Source organism: Camellia sinensis, chromosome 4 (assembly GCF_055761805.1).
Source record: "Camellia sinensis isolate YWXY chromosome 4, ASM5576180v1, whole genome shotgun sequence".
Lineage (NCBI taxonomy): Eukaryota > Viridiplantae > Streptophyta > Magnoliopsida > Ericales > Theaceae > Camellia > Camellia sinensis.
In genome coordinates, this window is record NC_138964.1 from 138,040,756 (window position 1) to 138,055,163 (window position 14,408).

The following is a 14,408-nucleotide window of genomic DNA, read 5'->3' on the forward strand; positions in this document are numbered from 1 at the left end:
GTCTGCAAAGTCTCGGGTAGATCATTGTGGAAAATTACACTAATTGTTCCCTTTGGTACTGTTTATGGAAGTGGTTTTGTGTTCTTTTACATCTATAATTAATTAAGAAAAGTAACTAAAACAAGTCCAAAAAAAATTAAGGGTGTGTTTGGTTTGTATTTTGAGATAAATTTTTTAAATTTTTTTGAAGGAGAGAGTTAAGAAATTCTTTTGGTTTGTTTGGTTGTATATTTTGAAAAGAGTTTTGGAGTTTTGGTGTTTTGGATGATTTGATATTTTGGTCAAGTTTGGCATGATTGAAAAAAGACAAAAAGTCAAAAAGTCACTATCTTATTTAAGTCACGTCATTTTATTTAAGTCACATCACCTCTCTAACACATCACTTCAAACCCAAACCCAACTCATATTTCATAAACTCATATTTCATAAAAAATCAAAAAATGCACTTATTTAGTCTTTTCAAACTAGGCCTTTGTTATAGTTGATTAAATGTGTGTGAGAAAAAAAATGATTGAGAAGGAGAGAGAAGAGAGAAAAAGTGATTGATTAATGTATAGGAGAGAGAGTGATTTTGAATTTTTTTTTTTATTTGGTTTTGTTTGAAATTTTGTTTCAAAAATTATATACAAACCAAACAAATTCTAATTATTTAAAAGTTAAGAGGAGAACATATGTTTTTGAATTATATATTTAAATTAAGGATTGAATAATCCCCAGTTTAGAAGTACCTCTCCAATCCAGATTTGGATCGGAGAGAATTCAGTCCCTTTAAATTATTGATTTTAGAATACAATGAAATAGGGATCGTGCGGGTTGTATGTTATGTGCCACTTGATTGATTGGGATTCGAGTTGAGATAATTTCATCTGCATTTGATCACGCATGATTTTGAAATTAATTGAGTGGGTTGGTGGGTGAATGTGGATTAGGTTCACAGATTGAACAAATTATAATTTTATAATAAAAAAAACATAGGTTGTGTTTAGAGAAACTCTCCAAATACATTTTCACTCATTATTTTGAGTGTGTTGTTTGTTTATAGTTTTTAAAAATTAATTTCACATTCACTTTTGAAAACTCTTTCCAAAGCGAAAAAATTTGGATTAATCGGTCGTTCTCTCGGACGTCCGGCCGGTTGTCCGGAACAGTGCTATTTTTTTTTACAATTGTCACCTATTATTTTTTATATTTTATATAAAAAAATTCGAAGTTTTTAAATTTTTTTTATGAGCTTTAAATAAAATTTTGAGTTGTGTGTTTCGTTATGAGTGGTAAGTTTTTGTATCAAATATCATATGTCACATCAAAAAATTTCCACTCAATTCAAAACTCATTCACCAAATAAATTTTTTACACCCAAATCATAATTTCAAAACTCACAAATTCAAAATACAAACTTATTCTCAAATTATAGGGAACTCTATCAAATATTACTTTAAATTTTTTAATGAACAAATCTTATTTTATAAAAAAAAATCTTAATTTTTAGTTCAACAATTATTTTATATCTGTTTTTGAATGCTACAACTATTGCATGTGAATGGTGTAAATTAAAATAAAATAATTTCATTTGTAATGCAATTATTTTATGTCCCCCTCAACAGATTTGATTGATGCCAAACACCTGCGTTATTTAGGTTTCATCGCCACACTCACTTGCCTTCGATTAATCAAATTTTCTCTCTCTGGCGACGTTTCTTCGTTCTCTCTCTTCCTGCTCCATATCCCTCACTATTCGGAGGTTCCCCAACGCTTCTTCAATGGCTGCTGCTGCTGCTATATCCTTCAACTCCGTCGGAGTTCCGGACAAAGTCGCTCCTTCCGGCTGCCCAATTACTCGCCAAATCTCTCATTTTCGCTCTCCTTCTCTGCTCTCTTCCGGCCTTCGATCTTCTCCCTTCAATCCATGCCCTGCCTTGCAATGCCGGTGGTCTTCTTCCTCTGCTTCTTCTTCTTCAGGTATCACAAAACACTTTTAGTCTTAGCTTAATGTTTGTTTGTGTTCCTTGTTTGTTGAATCTGAATTGTGTGAACCTAGTTCTATAAATGTTATCGATTGGGGGAATCGATTAATGTTCGATGATCTGTTGTATGTTTTGGTGATGATCTTCTTCTTATCAAAATTTAATTGTATGTATTTCTATGGTTACAAATTTGTGGTACCAATAACATTTAATGTTGGCGTCCATGTGAGGTGATTTTTGAAGTTTGATTATGTAATATTTATGGAAATTGAGCTGAAAACTAACAATGTGTATGTGAAGTACAATTGTGGAGAACTTGGGTGTAGGTCAAGTGATTTTTAGGGAAGATTAGGGTTCTTGCTTATGGGAAAGTGTTGTCGAATGACCAGTTGTGCCAAAGCATTTCCGATGGAGAAAAAATTGTGTGTTAGCTTTTTATGGTAAATTACAAATATATCTCCTGAGGTTTGTCTAAAATACAATTTTCCTTGGTTTGAGAAATTATAAATATCCTCGTCAGTGTTTGACTTTTATTGTCAGTATTAAAGATTAATTTACTTGATTACCCCCCAATACCGAAAGAAAATGACTCTACTACCTTCATCTTCTTCATCCTTACTCTCTTATTCTTTTTCCTTGCTTTTTTCTTCATTTTTTTTCTTTTTTTTTTTCATTCTTCCTCACTGAAACCAACACAGTGGTCACCACTCCCCCCTCTCCCACCCTTCCACAGTGACTAGGAATGGCGATGGGGCGGAGCGGGGTGGGGCGGGGCCGGGGACTACACTTCCCTTTCCCGATCCCCGAAAGTGATAAATTCCTCGTCCCCAGCAGGGAGCCCGTCCCCCCACCCCCCCGCCCCCGACCCCGATCGGGGATCGGTATCCCCGACCTCGAAAAATCTCCAAATTACAATAGCATACCATTTTTTTTTTGATTCAAAGGAAAGATTAATAGTGATCTGTAAATAGCTTCAAATTCAAATTCAAATTCAAAAATAACATATCTTCAAATTCACAATGATTTGTAAATAGCATATCTTCAAATTAAAAAAAAAAACATATCTGTCAATATATCCTATTCAAGTTCCACCCAAAAGATATTCAAATAGCATATTCAAGCTCCACTCAATAGCATATCTGTCAACATATTTTCAAAGAGCATGTCCACATATTTTCAAATAGCATATCTGTAAACATATTTACAACATATTCAAATAGCATATTTGTCAATAGGGATGGCAATCTGTCAATAGCATATCTGTCAACATATTTTCAATATATTCAAATAGCATATTCCATCCAGCAGCTCACACAAAGAAAAATTAAGCAAGTTGCAAAGAGAATAATTAGTCCCAAGCACAGCTCGCAAGGGATAGGCTATCCAAAAAAAAAAAAAAATTAAAAAAAAAAAATCCATTACAATATAAAAAACCAAATCCATTGTGAAAAAAAAAAAGCAACATTGTTTCTCCAGTACTCTGATACAACCACACCACAACTTTCATCATCTCCTTCAACTTGAATTTCTATTAAATAACAAAAGGAAAAAAATAAATAATCAATACTAATAATAAGATGTAAAAAATGTTAACAATTAAAACAAAAAAGATGACAACTAACACAAAAATAGCACACGACTCATCCGAGTCGATCTCATCATCATCATATTTAGTCACATAGCCCATTGATTCCAATGTTGAATTTCCTAAAAAATAAAGAATATAAATTCAGTATTGAAATTATTCCATGGTAATATAAAAGTGAAATAATAATATGAGTATCTTTCATCTCTGCACTCCACAACCAACTTTGTGCACACATTAATGCTTCTAATGTGTTTGGATGAAGTCTACTACGATGTGGACTCACCAACCTTCCACTAGTATTAAATGCTGACTTAGAAGTAACAGTGGATATAGGAACAGCTAAAATATCCCTAGCTATTGCCTGTAAGGTCGGATACTTTGGTCCATTGGCTTTCCACCATTTTAAAACATCAAAACTTGAAGTTCTTGGCAAAACATCATCTTCTAGATAGTGGTCCAACTCTAATCTTATATTCTTTATTTTTTTACTTCTCTTTCTATTAATAAACAAATCATACTCTGAAAGGGTCTCTGTAACAATTTCTGGATGAATAAAAGAGTCTCCAACAACATCGGTCTCCATACCAACTTGGTGCTAATACTCTTGCAACAAATCATAACAAATCTGACGAACCCTATCAACTTCATCTTCAGCTTTAACTCCATAAGGTTTTTCAAAATAAAACTCCAATACACTCATCTTATACTTAGGATCAAGTACAACAGCAACTCCAATAACACCATGTATCACTAATCAATATTTATCAAATTTTTCCATCATTTTTGATGTCATTGTTCTAATCACTTCAATTTCACAAGAGAGTCATTGAGACAGTGTCATCCTAATCTCACATAAAACTGGGAAACAAACATTGGCTGTGGGATACTTAGTACCAAAAAATAACTCTGTGATAGAAAAAATATCTTAAACCTCCCACTAATTTCTCTAGCAAACTCCCATTCTTCCTCACTTGGCACGGTCTTATATTGGGGCTTTCTATTTTTTAACCGAGAAAAGACATCCTTATACAATAAGGCATTCTGAAGCATTAAGTAGGTTGAATTCCACCTAGTTGCACAATCAAGTTCTAATTTCTTAGTATGTGGATTATGCAATTGATTGACTGTTTTTTCAAATTTTTCTTGTCTTTTTGGTGTTGCTGTCCAATAAGCTACACTCCCCAGAATTTTCTCCACACCCACTCGTATGACCTCTAGTCCATCTTTCACAATCAAATTCAAAATATGCATACAACAACGCATATGAAATAAAGTACCATCCAACAAAAGTGATGTATTACTCAACTTATCCATCAATATGGTAATCATGGCATCATTTGTGGAGCAATTATCAACAGTAATAGTAGAGATTTCTCTATCAATATTCCAGTCCATCATACACTCAAGCAAAGTATCGCAAAGAACTTCTTTTGTGTGTGGACATGGAACATAAATAAACCTAAAATATAATATTCATGAACAAGTATTAATAACATGCAAATTGAACTGAATAAGATAGAACTTTTAAATGATTTGCAAATTTACAAATATATTCCTCAAAATGCGACTTTGCAATGTCCATGAATCATCAATAAAGTATGCGATGACAGCCATGAATCATTTCTTTTGATTGCTAGCAGTCTACATATCAGTTGTGATTGCTACCCTACTTTTATTATGTTCCACCAAACTCAATGTCTTCACCCTCTCATAATTATAAATTTTTAAAATCACTCTTTGTATTTCGAGAAAGTACTTTAAACAATGGTTGAAGTGCTGCTGAATATCGTTTAAAACCAACATGATCTACGATAAAGAGGGGATATTCATGAAGTATTATGGCATGTGACAACTCTTTCCTAACAAAATCTTGATAAAAAATATAAGAATTTATTTTTGGACTCTCTTTATTAAAGTTGTTAGTTAAAACTTTTTGTCTCATATCCATTACTTTTTTCCTAGTACAACTCTTATAGTGATCATGCAAATGCTTAGTTCCATTTTTTGAATCAGCACCAAGATGCTTATTACAATAATTACATATTGTCTTTCACACCCCCGTTGACTTGTTGTTTCTTAAAGTGTTCCTACACAACACTAGGTTTTCTTTTAGTTCCTCCACAAATATTAGACTCGTCTTCTAAATCAATAACATTTTGATTAGAGAGGGGAGACGGTGAGTTGGTAACTGGCAATGATTGTTCTGAGGCCTCGCTCTCAACTGGTACTTGAGAGTTAACATCTGACATTTTTTACCTTTATAAAAATAAAATGAAATACATAAACAAAGGCAACATTGTGTAATTCTAGAATTATGTAGTAGTACTAAAATGATAAGTAAACAGATGCAGCATTGTCATTGTGTAATTCTAGAATTATTAATCCTAAGCCTAATAATCTCTCATGTAATCTAGTCCAATGAAACAAACACAACTTGAAAGCTAGTAGTACTAAAATGATAAGTAACAACATTAGAACAAAACAATGCGGGTAGGAATCCAACCATAGTACAGTCAGTGATGAAGAATAGAGTAGGCAGAACCATGGGATTGAAATAGTTGCTCCAAAAAATAGTGAAATAGAAAAGCAAGAAAAACATAAAATGGAGTTCTTCCTTCTGCATTCATGATGTTTTTGTGTAGAAATTAAATGAGTTTCAATTATCTAACTGGTTGTTGTAAGAGCATCTTTCCAACAAAAACAAAGCTTGAAAAAGCTTTGGAAGAAGCATCTGCTGAACAACAAGGTGAAGGACAGTCCAATCATTTGATTTGTTGATATAATAGAACTATTTGGTATAATTTCAAGTTGAGAAGTAAACTGCGGATGTTATTTGAGGAGGTCAATCAATGAAATGGAACTGTTGTTTGGTTGGTGCAATTCATGAGTAGATTAAAAAAAAAAAAAAAAGAAGACAATTTAGAACTTCATCTTATGTTTTTCACATTTACATGGTTGTGTTAATTTTGTGTTTGGAAATAAATTTGTTAGCAGATTGAAACATTTGGAGTTAGCTTGGTAAGTTGTTATTGAAGTCAGTCAATTTTTTTGGCTAGACTCTCTCACCCTCCCTTTCTCTTAGCTAGACTCTCTCACCCTCCCTTTCTTCTTCCCCTTCTCTTAACTAATTTTTCCTACCTGTTTCTCTTAGCTAATTGGGTATAATTTCAAGCAGCAATCAGCATAACACAACAATTTATATCTTTAAATCCACTAGAAATAAGACTCATATTCAACACACATCCATGCCCTAGATTATCAACACACATTTTGGTACTCAGTTTATTTGTATCCATGACAAAACTAAAAAACACAAAAAACAAAAACAGAGGTCAGTAACAGAACATATATATATACACTCAGATACTCTGATCTGATACATACTCTGAGGTCCAATACTTTGATACAAACATATATATATATACATGTATACACTCAGATATATATATATACACTCAGTATCCATGAAAAAAAAAAAAAAGACAAAGGTCGAAATCGAGAACAGTAATACATACACTCAGATACTCCAATACATACTCTAAGGTCCAATACTCTGATACATACATACATATTTATACACATATATACACTCAAATCTGAAATCCCTAGATCAAGTTTAATGCAAGAGACAGATAAAGAGATACCCTTTGAAGATCGGTGGTGAGGGAGGAGCGGCGGTGAGGGAGGGAGAGAGAGAGAGAGAGAGAGAGGGTGAGCTTGTTTGTGTTTATGTTGTGATTGATTCAACCAAGCCCTAAACACATACACACACATACATATATAAACAAGGGCATACTTGTAATTTTATATCGGGGCTAAACCGGGCGGGGATCGGGGCCAGGGCTTAGAAATGTATCACCGTCCCCGGCCTGAATGTCATCGGGAATTGACTTTTGAATACCATCCCCAGCCCGTCGAGGATATTTTTCGGGGAAAACCCACTCAATTCGAAGTCAGGGGGGTCGGGTTTAAATTGCCATCCCTAACAGTGACAACCATCACCTCCATCGACTCTCCAAATCACTCCCTTACTCTGCCACGGCTGCCACATTTCTTCCCCCCTACTTCACCCCTTTATTGTAGCTATCTCATCACCTCCCCTCCATTTTTTTTTTTTTTGGTTCTTTTTTGTTTTCTTTGGGTGTAGAGAAAAGAGTATTGATGATTAAATAGGTATTTTAATAAATAAAATTACTGACATTAGCAAAACCAGGTAGTTGACCTAGCATTTGATTAATAAAAAGGGGTATTTGTCATGTGATTTGAAACCTCAAAGGACAAAATGTATTTTTCAAAACTTGAGGGGAAGTTTGTATTTTAGACAAACCTCAAGAGGTGTATTTATAGTTTACCCAACTTTTAATAAAAGTTGAGGCCCCATTTTATATGTTAAGATTTGTTAGTTTAGTGAGTATGTGGGTGTTGCAATGGAGATGTTAATGTGTGTTATGGAAAAGCATGCTCACTTTAATGTATTTTATAAGAATAAAACTTAAAAAAAAAAACGGTTCAAGTATCTCCCACATTCGTACTATATATGGTTACAAATTTGTGGTCCTAACGACATTTAATGTAGTTAGTCGATGAGCATTAGTTCGGCATCTATCTGTGGTGATTTTTGAAGTTTGTTTATATAGGTAATATTTATGGAAATTGAGCAGAAAATCAACAAACAATGTGTATGTAAAGTAGAAGTGTGGATTCTATGTAGAAATGCGTGTGTGCATGATTTGATTGAGAAAAATGGCATGTATAGGTTTTAGAGCGCAGGCTTTGGCGGTTGAACAAGCAGGTGTCGACATTGCTCAGAATGTTGAAGCTCCAGTTGTTATTGTCACTGGGGCTTCTAGAGGTATCGGCAAGGCAATTGCATTAACTTTGGGGAAAGCTGGTTGTAAGGTCAGTGTTGCTTGCTTTTTTCTGAAATAATTTTAAAACATCAATGACAAATATATAGCCATCTATGGTCTGCCAGGGCTTTGAACAGGAAACAAAAGATGATGCTGATATAGTTTATTTTCCATTAGTTCAACGGGCACTATAAAATGGATACTGAATTTAACATTTTGCTGTTTAGTGATTTTCCATTTGGTTTGTAGGTGTGTATACACTATCAGCAATTACTTTGGTAGTTATAACTTGAGGGAAAAAATTTGAAACATAAATGTACATTTTAGACAGTATTCAAAAGGACATTTTGAACGACTTAGAGAAATATTTGGCCATACCAGTTTTAGAATTGTTCATGTTGGAGCAGCACACTCTTTCATTTGAAAAATTGTGTGAATACTTAATCAATTAGCAATTAAATTCCTCTTGCCGGATAGATGCATTTTATTCTCATTGTATGTTTTTATTTTTTATTTTTTTTTATTTTAAAAAAAAAAGTCATTGGTTCAGTTGGTTAAATCCCTTAGATCACTGTTGCAGTTTTTGTGCAGGAAAGAAATATGGATCTTTTTAGTTGTACATTGTACGCACTACATAAGTATGCTTTGTTTTGTGCAACCAACGATTTCTTCTCCTTTCTTATCATTAACCTTTTTATGACCAACATATATATCCTGGCATGTATAAATATGATTGGGTTGCATGTTGGCTAGCAGCATCTGCTGGTAGGAAAAAAGTGAAGTGATGATGCTGACCGTCGGAATTCTTAATTGAGGAACTAATATGCTGGCCAATTTAGGGAAACACTGCTAACTCTACTTTCATTCCCATTTTGCATATAATGTTCAGGACCTTGTGTTTTCAATAATAACATTTCTATGAGTCTTGCAAGCAAAATAAGACCAATCACAAGAAAGCTCTTGTACTGCAGCAATATCATTTGATGTTTAGTTTGGCTTTAGAATATTATTGTAATGAGAGCCATTTTATTGCTTGTCCATTAACATTTTTCTTTTAGAGCCATCCATAATCGCCTCCACCTACTATCGTGAATGAGGCATTCTGATCTTGTATTGTTTGCGAGTCATGAGGGATGAGCGAACCTTTTCAAATTATGCAGTTAACATAATCTTGCATTATTTGAAACTCTTACTTGTAGTTCAAGTATGTTTCCATTGTATTATGTTCATTTTGGAAATGTTAACTTTCTCATTAGCTTTTTCAAATTAATCCTTATAATTGTGGACTCCAATGTGCTTTTACAGGTCCTGGTGAACTATGCGAGGTCATCAAAAGAGGCCGAAGAGGTCTCCAAAGAGGTTTGTCTTATTCTTTTAAATCATCTTACAAAGCATTTGATAGGATGTGATGGTGCAATACAAAAAATTCTGCTTTCAGGTTCGTTTCTATTATTGATGGTTAATCTGCTCATTGTTTGTTGGTATCATTTCCTATTTTCCCCCATCAAACTAGTTAATGACGTTTGGCTATAATCACTATATTTATGCAACTTCTCTTTGACATTCTAAAAATCCATGTCTTGAATCACAAACCCAACTAAATTTTTACTATAGAGAAATTATGCAGAATGCCAAATTAAGGAATCTAATATGTATTTTCACAAGCAATAAGACAATGGTATTATGCTATGAAGCATGGGTACTCCAAAAATGTTGTCGTACTCGTACCGGATACTTATTGAGTATTGGTACTCGTACCGATAGGGCTACATGCGTACCGGGTACTCGAAATACATACCGGGTACTTTTTATGCATTCTTTGACAGTTGGTTACTCTATGGGTACGAGATGGGTACATCGGAGGTACACCAAACTATGGAACATTGGTGGAGATATGTTTAATTTATTAGAGAGTTTTGATTTACTTGAAATTGCAAATCCTTTAATTGATGTGCTAGAGAGGAAAGATATATTATTCAATGATGAAGTTGGTGGAAGTGAAAATTGAAATTTTAAGTTTTCAAATTTTACTTAGCTTGCTTTTGGAATGGAACTTTGTTTTGTAATTTCTTCTATTTAATGGCATTAAATTAGCCTATGGAATTTGTTTTGGTATTGGTATTGTTAAACTATGATTTTTCTTTTGATTTTGTACTTTTTCCTTTTAGTTTTGGTATTGAACTTTGATTGTAGATTGAATTTGAAACTATAAATTATTAAAAAAAATAAAAATTTATTGACGTACCTCAGCCGTATCTGTATCCTATTTCAATTTTTTTTTAGGTCTTGCGGTATCGGCATACCCGTAATGTACCCGTATCAATATCAGTACTTGCACCCGTGCTTCATAGCTATTATGTTTGTTTAAATAACTAGATCTAACCATTCTATAGAACTCCCCAAACGATATTTTATCCGTCCATTTTACTGAAGTTACATTTTTTACTTTAGGCTTTTCAGATAGTGAGATAAAATCTCACTAGTCTTTCTAAAGATCAAAAACTTTTATGTTTGCATTATGGAATTCCTTGTGCTCTGCTACTTCTTCATATTTGTGAGATGTTTTCTGAAGAAAAAATTAGTGTATAAACCTATAGAAATCTGTACTTGGTGCCATCACATATACTGCCTGGTGGTTTATGTAGTACACACTGGATGGATACATATTTATAGTGCGTACGTACTAGAAACAAATCAATTAGGATTGATCAAGGATAAGATAACAGATAACTTGCAAAAGAAAGTATTGGTATTAGCTTATTTACAGGGCCTAGTGCTCCAGCTGCAAAAAGCAAACACATCACATTGCTTGATTATATTAGACTTACATGTCTGTGCCTGCGCTTGTGATTTTTAGTCAAAATATGCCTATTTGAAATTGATAAAGAATCTCAATTACTGAAACTAATTTATTTTCCTCTTCGTAATAAAACGTGCTTAAATTTATTTTGTTAGTCATGCCATGAGACTTTGTGTTTTAGGTTTTTCTATTTGTATGTTTATCTATGATCATGTCATGTCATATATCAATATATCATATTCTTTATGCAAATAATATTTGAGATTATGTTGAGGACAACAGAGTTGTAAGCAATTACAGTTCATGCTGTAGATTGAGGCATGTGGTGGCCAAGCTCTTACTTTTGGAGGTGATGTTTCAAAAGAAGATGATGCAGAATCAATGATTAAAACAGTGAGCAAACTATTCTGAGGGTGTTAAAAATTTACTGTTGAGTTTTCTTACAGTAGATGCTTGCGTTGTGACAAGTTTTTATCTGGTTCTTATGCATGCAGGCAGTTGATCGATGGGGAACAGTTGATGTATTGATAAATAATGCAGGTTAGCAACAGTTAACATGCAATTTTTCATGGGACTATTCTGTATTTCCATTCACATACTGCTTTACAATGGTCTTAGGTATTACAAGAGATGGGCTGTTGATGAGAATGAAAAAATCCCAGTGGCAGGATGTTATTGATTTGAATCTTACAGGAGTATTTCTCTGCACACAGGTCTTTGTGCAGTCAGTGATGTGATTATTTTTTATTTTTTTATTTTTTTTGGTAACCTGGAGGCCGAAGCCAACAGTGATGTGATTATCTGTAGTATGTATTCAAATCTCTTCCATTCAGTTCATACCTAAGACTATTATTCTGGTTGCAGGCTGCAGCAAAAGTTATGATGAAAAAGAAAAAGGTAATCTTCACATATGCCTTATCTTATCTCCCACAAGCTGTGGTCGATTGATTAGTGAAAGAGCAGGGTTGTACGTGGTTCACTCTGCCTATAAGTCATACATGCTTTTGATCAACTCTTGCATTATGATTTATCTTTTTGAGTTTAGTTTAGAAATTGAATGAAAGAAACGTTACTCCAGATTGTTAAATACTTCAAAGTGGAACTTTTTCACTCTAATATTCTATGCATAGGATTTACTTTAATCTTAATAATTCCTTGCTTCTATAGCTTCAGTCTGATCTCAATTTTCAGGGAAGAATTATCAATATAGCATCTGTCGTAGGTTTGGTTGGCAATGCTGGCCAAGCCAATTATAGTGCTGCAAAAGCAGGAGTGATTGGCTTTACCAAGAGCGTTGCAAAGGAATATGCAAGCAGGAATCTAAATGTAAGTGCCGCGAACCAATGTCTGTTCATCGTAGTAGTAAGACAATATCAGATATATTCATAATGCTTATTACATTTAGGTTGTGTTTGGGTCTTGGATTTGGGGAGAGATTTATGGAGGGAAAAAAAGGGAACGGATTCAATAATTTGATGCAATACAATAAAACTAAATCTTTCTTTTTCCATAGGTTAATGCTGTGGCTCCAGGGTTTATTGCATCGGATATGACCTCTAAGCTTGGAGAGGACATCGAAAAGAAAATTTTGGGGACCATTCCCTTGGGTGAGAATGCAAATAAATTTGCTTTGTTTTTTGGAATAAATGTTGTCCTTTATTATGAATGAAATTGCATTATAAGTCCTTACCCTTGGTTCAGCCTGTTGGATGAGTTTAATGGAATTAGTTCTTAATGTAGATATCAGGACTTGTGAAACTAACTTTTCGTTGTGAGCATGCCCTCCAATGCCCATGTTGAATGCATTTGCTTAACTTCACTGGTTCAGATTTCTAATTAGTTGGCAATTTCTGTGTGGGATTCAGTTCAGAAGTATAATTTTTTCATGAAAAAGGAAGTTGAACTTCTCCATCCTTCACAAGTTTTCTTTGTAGTAGCAGGGATTTTGGCTGATAGACAAAACAGAGCTATTAGAGAATGATCAAACTTTGATACTTCATGCGTCATTGTATTTATTTAGATCTGTGTTACATGAACTCTTCTACATGCATGAAGTACCTGTGTTGGACATTCGGCTAAATCCTTACTGTCAATTGTGAAAACAGGACGGTACGGTCAACCAGAAGAAGTTGCCGGGCTAGTTGAATTCTTGGCTCTTAATCCTGCTGCTAGTTACATTACCGGACAGGTAATGCTAATTTAATATGATATTCTTATTTTTTGTCGGAATATAGTTACGGTTTTTTTCCGTACTGTTTGGAGGACAGAGGTTATCAGAGATAGAATTGCATTATTGCAGGTTTTCACCATTGACGGAGGGATGGTAATGTAAGAGGCTTTTCGAAGCCCCCACCCACTTGACCTCTGCAGCTTTGGGACTGCATTACATAGAAGTTCAATATGAGGTTTTACAACAACAGTAGCATTTCCAGATCTTGAGATGCGGAGTTTATGTCGTTGCGAGGTAGTTCAGAAATACGGGGATTTGACAGTTTTTTCAGTTTCTTGAGATAGCCATGTTGTAGGTTTTGAACAGAAGACTGAGTTTTTCATTTTTTTTAGGTTCATTATCTGAATTTCATGAAATGGAGTTTCTAGTTTGTTCATGTTTTTAAACAAGCATGTTATTTAGCTCTCAATGTTCTTCAGTTGTATGGTAATGTTGCTACAGACTTTGTATTAGGGAGGAAAATGATTCAGCTTGTTTCGGAAATCAATTTTTAAAAAATTCTATTTTTTTATTTTTTGTATTTTAATATTTTCAATGAAATTTTTAAATTTTTAGGTATACTAGGGGTTGTTTGGGATGTCTTAAATAAGTGTATTTTTTGTCTTTTTAGACTAAAAAATTGAGAAAGAAAATATGGATGTTTGGGTTAACTTTTTGACTTTTTATGAAAAAATGTGTAATAAAAAATTGTAAAAATTGATTTGTAAGAAAAAATTGCAGCCATAATTGTTGACTTTTAATGAATAATGATAATTTTTTAACTTTTTGAGTAACTTTTTAACTTTTTGACTTTATGCTAAACTTGGTATTAATATAAATACGCTTAAAAAGTATAATATTTGTTAAAAAAATATTAAAAAAATACACTAAATACCAAAAAATATAAAAATATATAAAAATTCAGTATATTTTTTCATCTTTTTGTGTATTTATTAATTTTTTAAAATAATTTTTCATAAATATTTTACTATTTAAA

General features: G+C 33.4%; 1 protein-coding gene across 1 annotated transcript; it reads left to right on the forward strand.

The window, feature by feature from the left end:
* The first annotated feature begins 1,520 nt into the window (after positions 1 to 1,520).
* LOC114316110 (3-oxoacyl-[acyl-carrier-protein] reductase 4) lies at positions 1,521 to 13,990 on the forward strand. Its single transcript, XM_028262772.2, has 11 exons — positions 1,521 to 1,959; positions 8,309 to 8,451; positions 9,708 to 9,761; positions 11,515 to 11,595; positions 11,697 to 11,742; positions 11,821 to 11,915; positions 12,067 to 12,099; positions 12,394 to 12,528; positions 12,716 to 12,809; positions 13,308 to 13,390; positions 13,502 to 13,990. The coding sequence occupies exons 1-11, from the start codon at positions 1,761 to 1,763 to the stop codon at positions 13,532 to 13,534; spliced, it is 996 nt and encodes a 331-aa protein (XP_028118573.1). The 5' UTR covers positions 1,521 to 1,760; the 3' UTR covers positions 13,535 to 13,990.
* Positions 13,991 to 14,408: the final 418 nt, after the last annotated feature.

Excerpts from the sequence above, each read along its gene's own strand:
- LOC114316110 (XM_028262772.2), top strand. The coding sequence starts at position 1,761 with ATGGCTGCTGCTGCTGCTATATCCTTCAACTCCGTCGGAGTTCCGGAC. Across the intron at positions 11,596-11,696 it reads CAGAATCAATGATTAAAACA|GCAGTTGATCGATGGGGAAC; the intron begins GTGAGCAAACTA and ends TTATGCATGCAG. Across the intron at positions 13,391-13,501 it reads CTAGTTACATTACCGGACAG|GTTTTCACCATTGACGGAGG; the intron begins GTAATGCTAATT and ends GCATTATTGCAG.